The following is a 10,840-nucleotide window of genomic DNA, read 5'->3' as shown; positions in this document are numbered from 1 at the left end:
TAGAATTTGATGTTATTGTGTCCTTCAACATTTGAGAGCGCAGACATTCATTGCAAATATTTATTTAAATTTTAACATTTTTATTTTTAGTATCGTTGGTGTTGTGACATAGAAATGCATTTTCAAACCGGACTGGAGAATCGGTTCTACATTTACAGCGGCATAACTTCTGCGATGTATGCTCACGTGAAAGGAGGAAGCGATACGGAGTTGCAATTACAGGCGAGTCTTCGAGAACGTTTCCCGTAGGCCTACAATGAACTTGAAAATGACTGCTATGATCCAGAGACAGACCTCTCCAACGCACACTCACATACACGCGCGCGCGTACACACCTTTCTGCGAGGACCGTAGCCTATAATACACCATGGTGTTCTGTGTTTCTCGCCAGTCGCGTATGTGTGTCGTCCCCAGCCAATCACGACACAGCCTCTTCGTGAGAAACCTACTGTGCACTGTCTGAATATCAGTCCACCCCCGACTCTAATGCAGCGGCAAGTGTTGACCGATCCCGTATGAAAGAGGCATTAAGCTACTTAAAAGGCTTGCTGTGGTTTACCTTTAGCGGAATCCCGGGGAGATTTTCCAAGGTGTTGCGTGCTCGCCCTGCGGGGAGAGAAAAAAACTTTGGGTGGATAACCTTGCTCGTGATTTGTTTATTTTCTGCAAAGGGCAAAATGTGATGCGTCTGGAGTAATTTTCGAGTTCTTTATTTTTTAATTATTATTTTACGGTCTATTTTTATTGGTTATAACTGGTTACAAATCGTTACAGTGGCTTTGGCTGTTTCTCGATTCTGTTCTGGGATTCAACTCAACTGTTTCACTCACCTGTCTAGCCACTCCCAGTCGCTGTACGGGACGAGCACGGCGTTTAGTGGATGCACCGAGGTGTCAGGTGTGTGAGGGTCAGTACCGTATAGCGGGGCACCAGCGACCCTCCGAATCGCAAGCTGCCCGCTTCCCCCGATGTCCCGTTCGGCGGACAACATGATTTTCCTGGGAGTACTTCTGAATGTCTTCATTCGAGGTAAGTTGTTCGAGGTTAAAGCTTTGACGGAGCCGACGGATCTATTTTTTCCAACATATTTCAGTTTTAATTAGTAGCTATTGCGACGTGCCCGACAATTATATATTCTCCGTGACAGACAGAATGACTTTAACCTGGCTGTGCCCTTCCGTGCCCGTCACTTTAGTTATGGCTCTTGTCATTTTCAGTTTGGTCGCTGAATATCCCACCTTTCCGGCAATTATTTCTGTTTTATTTTTATTAAATTGATTTCCTTGTTCAGACTAATCCGAGCCGTGGGGGTTTTTTTTTTGTTTGTTTTGTTTGTTTTTTGACGGATCACAAATGTGGTGACTGGCCCGTTTCTCAAGCGCTTCTCATTCATTACCTTAAAAGTAGCCTAGGCTGTCGCACATATGTATGTGCTGCAATAATACGTAGCTACATACAAAACTCGTTTCATATGCATGTTCAAAAGAGCTTCCATCTCCACGAACTAGCGGGCTCAACCGCACGAACTTTAAGCAGTAATCTTTTTTAAATTTTTCAAATCGTATTTTTAGAAGCGGCTATTAATCCGTGGGCTACATATTGTGTTTTCCTCCACAGACTGTAGACTACCAGAAATGTGTTCAAGAAGGTGCATAAACCATCTAGTCTTATGAAACTAGTTTCTATGTGGAATATTTTAGAATTTGGAATTGCGCATAGCCCAAAATAAATATTTATTCCAAACGAAAAAAAAGTATGTATCACACCTGTGTCTTGCCCCATTTAATTTACAGCGGTTACTCCGTATTGCAACTAGCTTTCAAAGGAAATACAGATAACGCAGATAGGCTTAAGCAGAGCAACTATTAACCATTCATTTCTGTCACATTGTAAACATGTAGGCAACCCATCGTGTTGCTTTCTAATTGTTATCAATCATCATAAAAGTAGGGTGAAATTAAGTTCAAATTCCTCAAAGCATCGAATTTCAGCACATCACTGCAGACACAATCTGTCAAGGAGACCGTAACAGTGAAATTGGATAAAGATGAGTGAATGGCTCCGGAGTTTTGCTCTCGTTTCAGCAAGAGAGAAACGAAAACACAGACAGCACTGCTTATATTTCAGAGAATATCATCCAATTCCAAAACAGCATACAATCATATAAGTATTCTATAAAAATAATTTTAAAAACTATTATCACTATCCTAATTGAAGAAGTTCCTCGCTCGCGTCGGTCCGACCCCATCCTTTTTATGATTAAAGGCGCAGAAAATGCATGCTTGCTATCAATGTAAAGAGTAATCGTTTATGCCAAGGCGCTGTGTCTGAACCTGCAGTGCTTATATCAGCTTTTTTCTGAAAGTTGGTCGGCGAGACAGAGTGATCTACTGTTATAGGCATCGTTATGACCGTGGGTATAGATCGCATCATTTCTGAAGGTCTTAAATGCTTTCATCCTTGCCAGCATGGCCAGGGACAATCGGTGCTCATTTTTATGGCTGTGTTTTCGTCCACGCATGCAGGTTGGGACCGTGCGGCTTATTGGCGACTAAAATTCTACAGTTATCGTCATACACAGTAACATGTGAGTCTCTCAAGATTAATTCAACCCAAGTTTATTAAAGAAGGTAAGAGAGAAGTAGATTTATTTATTTATTTATGTATACAGTGGTACTGACGTAACTGTGGACTTCGGTGCCCCTCCATCCCTCAAGAAAAAGAAGTACAAATGCAGCCCAGTTATAAAAACATTATAAAATCGTTTTACAACTTTGTTAGATTTTGATCAGCAACGAGGTTGTATGAACATTGTTTTACCACTACCAAAACTTTTTATGTTGTTTATGTTGTAAAATGTTAAGACCAAACCAGATTAGGCGATATACTTTATAGCCAACAACTGCATCTAGGAGATGCCCACTCTAGCAGTCTTAAGGAAATCAATCCATTCGTATCCTGATGACTGCACACATCCACTGTACTCATCATCCCGCTGGCAGCTGCTAATGCTGCTGTAAGAAATTTTTTATCCCTTCGGTTTTAAATATGGGACATAGCAATGTCGATGAAGAGCGAGTATTGACAGGAACATATTGGCCTACTGTATTGTGCTTAATGGGCTCTGAAGACGTATATGTTATCCTATAGTACTTGTGGCACAACAAACACGAAGTACATTTCTTTTTGAGAATTAAGTTTTTTGGCGCAGTAATCGTGATGTGCGAGCTTTATTACAGTTTTTCTCCACGTATTACCGAGCATAAGCACTAACCAGCAGACCATGACCTAATAAAAGCACGTGGACAGCGAACACAGCTGAGGCGTTCGTGAAGTGATATATTGTGATATGGCGCTGTCGGTTTGAGCTATCATCTTCGATCACTTCTGAAAAATAGGCCTACTGTTGAATATGGCAATGTCCGCAAATTAAATGGACATTTTTATTTAATTATTTAGATCATGGCATGTGTCTAACACGTAACAGCACTGTTGTGTGGAGAAATGTTTCATAAAGTGGGTCGTTCCCTGCACTTGGAACTGTACTTCCCTCTAGGGTTTTCAACACACCTGTTCCTGGTTTTGGTTATACACTTTGTTGTACGTCGCTCTGGATAAGAGCGTCTGCCAAATGCCTGTAATGTAATGTAATGTAATAAAGTGTAAAGCTGAGTTTTAGCTCAAATGCTGATGTTTTTCCGAGAGAAAGGAAACACTTCAATCATCCGGTTCTCAATTCTGTCTCCCTGTATATTCTGGATGTGTAGGGCAAATTAGGCGTATGGAAGAAGAAAACTGATATGTCATACATGTAATTCAATTTTGATGAGTGTCCTTTTGTTTTTGTTACGTGGACTAGGCTACCCTACTGAAAACAGGAAATTAATCGATGCCAAACAAACTCTTTGCGGTTAAACAAAAACATTTCTAATGTTTTATACTGTCTCTATTCAAAACTCGACACTGACATGGCAACGCGTTTTTAAAGATTAACTGGCAGTCTCCTTGCAAACAACCTGTATGTTCACCTGTACCCTGAACAATTCGCTTCACAGTCGGCAAAGTGTAGTTGCAGCTTTCCACCGCAGGATGGAGTTCTGTCACACGATTATTGCGCCGTGTAACTCTACCTTTAGGTCACACTGTAATCAGTGTCGATTTGTATCTGTGCGCCAGATGCGCTACGCAGGTGTTCGTTAACCGAGGGAAACAAAAGGACAAAAATGCGTCACGCATTTCATTTACTTTCCTCAATATTGACGCTATGCTCTACCCTTTCCGTGAACAGGTGGTGAGTTCGGTAAACATGGCAGATCGTAGTGCGCCTCCCCTCCCCATTAAAATAATTGTTCCGTCTGCAGCAAGATAAAACATTCGAGCGAACCTTTTAATGCATTTGCATTATGGAATCTGTTGTAATAACGTTTGAAGCATTAGAATTTTGTTTAAATGTAACATAGGAGATGGTGTGCTGCATATGCTTATTTTACAAAGTAGAAAGAATAGCTATTTGCCACAATAAAGGTCTTGACAAAGACCAAAATGGAAACCAGATAAACATGGTGGTATCTGTCATTGTATCGTAAAATAATATACTAACCCCAAACCACCCAACGAACAAACAAACAAACCAACAAGCAAATTAATAAATGAATGCTGGTGTGCATTTATCTAGTGTCAGTTTATTTCTTTTTCCATTGGAACTGGAGGATGTTTACTCGGTCAGGTTGAAAAATACTACTCACATATGGGATGGGAATTCACTAGGACCCTGGGGGAACCCCCGTGCCACTGTATCGTTAATGAGGATGGTGATTCAGGACATCGGTTTATCAGGACCTTGGAAGAGGAGACAGATGAATTCCTGTTTGAATGCCAGTCTAAAATCACAGATGCTGTGTGCCACAGAAGTGTCTTCAGCCATCGGTAAGAGTGATGGACCAGTATGATCTGACAGGAATCCATGGAAATCCATTTTTGCTATTTCTGAAACACGTTGGTTATGGACAAAATAACAAAACTTCTTTCTCACTAGTTCAATTGTGGCTGTAACTTTTTTCCCTTTTGAGTGGTCTTCTACTCCATGCACTTTGATAGTTTGCATGTTTCCAGCAATGGAAAGCCATTCAGCCCATGGTTCTACAACCATGAGATTCCCAAACACCAAGCTCGCAGAATAGAGGCATTACCATACCCCAGTGATAAAAGATCACCACACTCCACAAAAAGGATGTGCTGTACCACCCTATATACCAGGAAACAGGACTCACAATGAGGTAGTCATTGGTGATGTTACATGTGAGAGCCAATAATAGAGGAACGTGGATTCCTAAGGGACAGATAGTCTAATGGACCAAATTAAGTACATACGTGCGTGTGTATGTGTGTGTTTGTGCATGTCTGTGCGTGTGTGTATGTGCATGTGCATATGTGCGTGTGCACATGTGTCTGTGTGTGTTTGTATGTGCGTGTGCGTATGTGCGTGTGCACATGTGTCTGTGTGTGTTTGTATGTGTGTGTGCGTTTATTTTCCGGTGCCAGCTGGATGTATTGCAGTACTTCATATAATTTATTGCCGGGCAGATGCCTTCTGTATGGTGATGTCACTTGCTTGTCCAGTTGCCTGTGTGCCTGTTCATGTGTATCAGAAGTGCAGGTGAACTACCTTGGTCAAGGGCACGACAGCGGTGCTGAGATTAGAATTTGAATCCTCAGTGCCTCGGGGGGACCAATTTAACCACTTCCCCATGACCATGACTGCAACCACTGTTGCACACTGCCTCACCATTGTTAGCTGCTCACTGCTGCTGGAGAACAGGGTCTTCTGGGAACCCCTGTGAACTTTACAGCTTCTAACTTAATATCCTTAACAGGACTCTGCCTTGTAACCTCCTTACCAGAATCTATCCAGTAACATTCTTACCAGGACTCTGCTCTGTAACAGCCTTACCAGAACTCTGCCCTGTAACATTCTTACCAGAATTCTGTTCTGTAACATCCTTACCAAGATTATGCTCTATAACATCCTTTCCAGAATTCTATACTGTAGCATCCTTACCAAGATTCTGTTCTGTAACATCTTTACCAAGATTCTGTTCTGTAACGTCCTTACCAGAACTGCCTTGTCCTCCAGATGAAATGTTAAACTGAGGTTCTGACACTTCGTGATCATTAAAGATCATTAATGTCACAATGAGTGGGAAGTAAATTCTAAACCTGGCTCTCACAGCCTGTCCAACTAATCATCCTCCTGTGTAATTATCTAAATAAACCCCTCCCTCCCCGTTACTTGATTTGTGGTGAGTGTGCTTGTGAGGGAGAGAGAGAGAGAGATAGAGAGAGAGAGAGAGAATGTGTGTTCTCTATATGTGTGTCTGTGTTTGAGGGAGAGTAGGTGTGCATGTCCAGGTTTTTTCATATTGTATGAGGACTCCTCTGGTGGATGAGAGTATAAATCAAGCAAAGTTTCAGGGGATAAATATTCAATTCCCATGTTTATCCCCAACAAAGAAAAAGAGAAACAGAGGGCAGCTGCTGTGAATTTTCTGTACTGTCCTTTAACCCGAGGGGTCCTGTCAGCCAAAGAGCAACATTCCCAAAATGTGTATCTTCCCGAGACCTGGCAGAAAAACGTTTAAGTATTGAATTTTTTTTTACATAATTAAAGTGTCTTGGATGACAAAAACATGTTGCAGTGAAAATATTTTTAAAAATGATTCATTTATGTATTTATTTTCTTTTGAATGTCTCTTGTAGTGTAGGTTTCAACATAGTAGAATATATGGTTCTTCAAAATAAGCGACTCATGTCCCCTACAGGGAACAAAAATTAATTGCTGAGTCTTAGGAGGTTATATAATGCGCAGTGTTTAAAAAAGAACATCTTGTATCACACTGTGATGTTGTAATTGTAGTTGTTCTAGGTGGTCTCTGGATGGACGGGTGTTGATTAATACAACAGAGAGCAATCAGGAGGAGATTCTCAGAGAAATCGCATACTTATAATTTTGCTTCAACTTCACGGCGAATGAAAGCACTTTTCTGCTTTTTTTTTCGAATGAGAGTTCATTTCAATCAAAGGCTCTTTGGCATAGCGGGCGACGCAGTGACAGCCGCCAGTGATGGAGACGACAGGAGAGGTAATGACAGGAGGAGATGGAGCTGCTGGAGAGAATGCATCATTTCTTGTGCCGAGTGTGTCTCTGTCCAACGGCTGCCTGCTCTGTGCTGTGTGTGTGTGTGTGTGTGTGTGAGGAGAGTATGCGTGTGTGTGTGTGTGTGAGGAGAGTATGTGAGTGTGTGTGTGTGCTCTGTGTGTGAAGAGAGAGAGTGAGTGTGTGTGTGTGTGTGTATGTGTGTGAAAAGAGAGAGTGTGTGCGTGTGTGTGTGTGTATGTGTGCAAAGAGAGAGAGAGTGAGTGAGTGTGTGTGTGTGTGCATGAGCGTGTGTATGTGTGTGAAGAGAGTGAGTGTGTATGTGTGTGTGTATGTGTGTGAAGAGAGAGAGAGTGTGTGTGTGTCTGTGTTGGCATGTGTGTACAGGGTGGAGGTGACATGGTGTGTTGCGGCAGGCTTACCCTGACGCCTTGCTGGCCCTGCAGTTAGTGCGCTGGTTAGCAGATGGGATTTTATTGAAATGCTCTGTTGTTCATTTCATATCTCTCTCTGCAGTGGTGTAGTATAAATATCATTTGCTAGCAGTAGTGCTCCTGAGATAAGGCGTTGGTGCCCTTTTTCTGGTTTTGTTTTGGGGTGTGTTTGAGGAGGATAAGGGGGTTCAGTGGCCTGCGGAAGGATGGGTTCACCTCATCCCCTCTTTATTATTTTGCACCACTAGCCCCAGTTGAACAGGAGACTTTTTTTAAAAGTTTGGCGTGCTGTGCGCTGTGTTTTGGTCTCTAGTTACCATTCCTCTGGGAGACTGACGGATTCTTCCCATCACTGAGGGACTGATTTTTAAAATGTCATTTTGGTGTTCTGGGAATAATTGCATTTTATCTTCATGAAGAGACAGCTGGAGATTTGTGCGCAGAGCCGGCCCGACCAAATAAGCCATATAAGTGGCTGCTTAGAGCTTCCCAACTACAAATTATTATATTATATATATAGTACTGTGCAAAAGTCTTAGGCACCTGTAAAAAAATGCTGTACAGCTAAGATGCTTTCAAAAATAATGAAATGAAAGGTTATAAATATGGAAAAAATTATATAAAGAGCAGTAAATAGTTAAAAACTAAATAAAATCAATGTTTGGTGTGACCACCCTTCGCCTTTAAAACTACATCAATTCTCTTGGGTACACTGTCCTGCAGTTTTATAAGAAAATCGGCTGGTAGGTTGTTCCAAGCATTTTGGAGAACTTGTCACAGTTCTTCTGCTGATTTTGGCTGTTTCGCTTGCTTCTGGCTCTCCAGGTAATCCCAGAGACCGTTGATCAAGTTTTTATCTGAAAAGTAGTCTATTACTTAAAATAATACTTTATTTAACAAAATACAAAAATGTATCTGTAAAATAACTTTTTTTCTGGAAAATTCATGTTTGGAAATTTCAAATTTGCTCTTTTCTACTGACACACTAATGCAGAAAACAAAAAATAAACATCTAAGACCAAATATATACTCTGTATTATATTTAAAAATCTAGGGTGCCTTGCACAGTGCTGTATATAGGAGTGGGTGGGTCAGGGGGCCACACATTCTAATCCTGTTTAGGGCCCAGCGCTGGCTAGGGTCAACACTGTTTGAATGAGTACTTGTGATTTTCTGTTGTTTCATTGGCTCTTTCATTTTCATATATGTTAGCCAGAGAATCTTTCAGAATGTTCTGGAACTACACGCTCACACGCATGATTTGTTCATTCTGTGACAGTATAGTTGCGTTTGTGTCAAACGATGTTTGCTTCTGGTTATATGTGAGTGTCCATATATAAATGGTCATGAGAATGTGATATGTTTGTGAGTGTGTAGGCATGTGTGTGCATGTGTGCATGTGTGCGTGTGTGTGTGTGTGTGTGTGTGTGGTTCTGTCTATCTGGTGACAGAGCGCGTGTTGGCGTGTGACATGTTTTGAGACATTAACCTCTGTGTCTGTGTGCAATAAAGCCATCAGATTCGCTTCGCTTGCTGATTAATAATCCCCAGTGATAGAGAGATCAATAACCTGCATTAAGAGTCATATATCACAGATGGAGTCTGTCTGTGTTCTCCACAGATTTTCCTTCTGTCACGTTTTATTCCTATCTGCTCTTCCTCTACGTCTCTTTCTGATTTCTGTACTGTAAATAGTCTCATTCCCTCCTTCGTTGCCAGATCCACTGATCTTATGATTCCCCGTGATTCACAGAGATGGTCTTTAATTACGTAGTGCGTGAGTACATCATCGCCATGCCAATAGGTCTCCCGGTGTTTTCCCGAGTGAAGCAGGTGTGATTCCCAGGTGTCCTTGTTCCCCAAGGCTTAGATATTTACCCAGAGTCACGGTCCAGCTGCACAAACAAAAACACTTTCTTACCCTTTAAGGCACAAGTTTCTAACTCCAGTCCTGGACGACCGCGGTGTCTGATTGTTTTCGAGGTGTTCTCGCCACAAAGTGTTTCAGTTAAGTCACTGACTGGCTAAGGAATGCGCACACCTTCTCAAGGCCTTAATTGGTGGCTGATTGAAAGGAGAACACAAAAAACACTGCGGCCCCCTTGGGGTTCAGTTTGACACCTCTGTTTTAAGATGTGACATTCCAAATATGTGATTAGAATGCTCTTAGTGTGACATTGTAATGCTGATGTAACAATCATTATAGGGAACTGAAAGCAGTGGGGTCTTAGAACACTGATTTGGAATTTTAGAAATACATGCAAATATACCTACACTTTAAAGAGTTAAAATGACTGTTGCTTAAGGCCGCGATCAGAACTGTATGGCCCATGGACCAATCGTGGCCCAGTTTGGTGATAGGAAATGGATATATTTTTGTGAAATAGTATTATTACATATTTGTTTTTACATTACATTAGGTAAAGATAACACCACAATTAAAATACCCATTACTTATTTTTCTTTGAGCATTTTATTCAAAGCTCTGTGTCACTATGTGCAGATAGGCTATAATTAAATTCCAGTTCAATTCTGTGGTTGTGGCAAAAATGCAGTTTTAGTGAGCAGCTGTACTGTCCCAGAGTCAGTTTGGGTTCCCTTCCACTATATGGGTGTAAGGGATAGGAAACTTGATAAGAGCATCTAGCATGTACGTAAATAACAAAATTTTAAATGACAGAATTGTTACCAGGTTGGCAGTATGCAAGGGCCTCTGTTGCAGAATATGCTGATGACGTTGGCTTCAGGCCTGGAAGCTTTGAGCTTGAGAGTGTTATGCTGGCATAGCTTGGCGCTTACAGGCCCCTGTATATGCTGCTTTTCTGATCTTATTATAAAACCCATTGTCAACAACAATAAGAACCAAAAAGTGGTCAGGTTAATTAATTTGTTAACACAATATCAGATATGTGGGTGAGATCCTTCTCTAACAAAGTGATGTAATGGGGTAACATTACAAGGAAAGCAAGATTTAGGATTTGTTCAGTGCCAAAATGAGTAGTTCAGTCAGAATAAGCCCTTTCCTCTTCATTATCGTTGTACCAAATCAATAAGTTCAATTGACCATTTTAGGCATTTTTAGCCGTTGCTGGATTGCTGGGTCTTGGCCCCAAGCTGGTGGGCCTTAACCTCAGGAGGCAACAGGCAAACAGGAAGTGAAGAAAGAAAAGATGGAAAGTCTGAGTGAGTGGGCGGGGGGGGGGGGGGACTTCTCTTCTCTTCATGTGATGCTTCAGGGTAGGGGGCTGATGAG

The 10,840-nt window shown here is 41.5% G+C and overlaps 1 protein-coding gene across 1 annotated transcript in view; it reads left to right on the top strand.

Moving 5' to 3' along the window:
- The first annotated feature begins 362 nt into the window (after window positions 1-362).
- Window positions 363-10,840, top strand: part of LOC118234929 (GDNF family receptor alpha-4-like) — a 23,383-nt gene continuing 12,905 nt past the window's right edge. Inside the window, exon 1 of the mRNA XM_035431809.1 lies at window positions 363-1,029. Coding sequence (XP_035287700.1) covers window positions 969-1,029 — 61 coding nt within the window. The 5' untranslated portion in view covers window positions 363-968. The remainder of the gene's footprint in view (window positions 1,030-10,840) is intronic.

The sequence above is a fragment of the Anguilla anguilla genome, chromosome 9 (genome assembly GCF_013347855.1).
Source record: "Anguilla anguilla isolate fAngAng1 chromosome 9, fAngAng1.pri, whole genome shotgun sequence".
NCBI classification, from domain to species: Eukaryota; Metazoa; Chordata; class Actinopteri; order Anguilliformes; family Anguillidae; genus Anguilla; species Anguilla anguilla.
The sequence above is the reverse complement of the archived record's forward strand: the minus strand, read 5'-3'. Positions and strand labels throughout refer to the sequence as shown.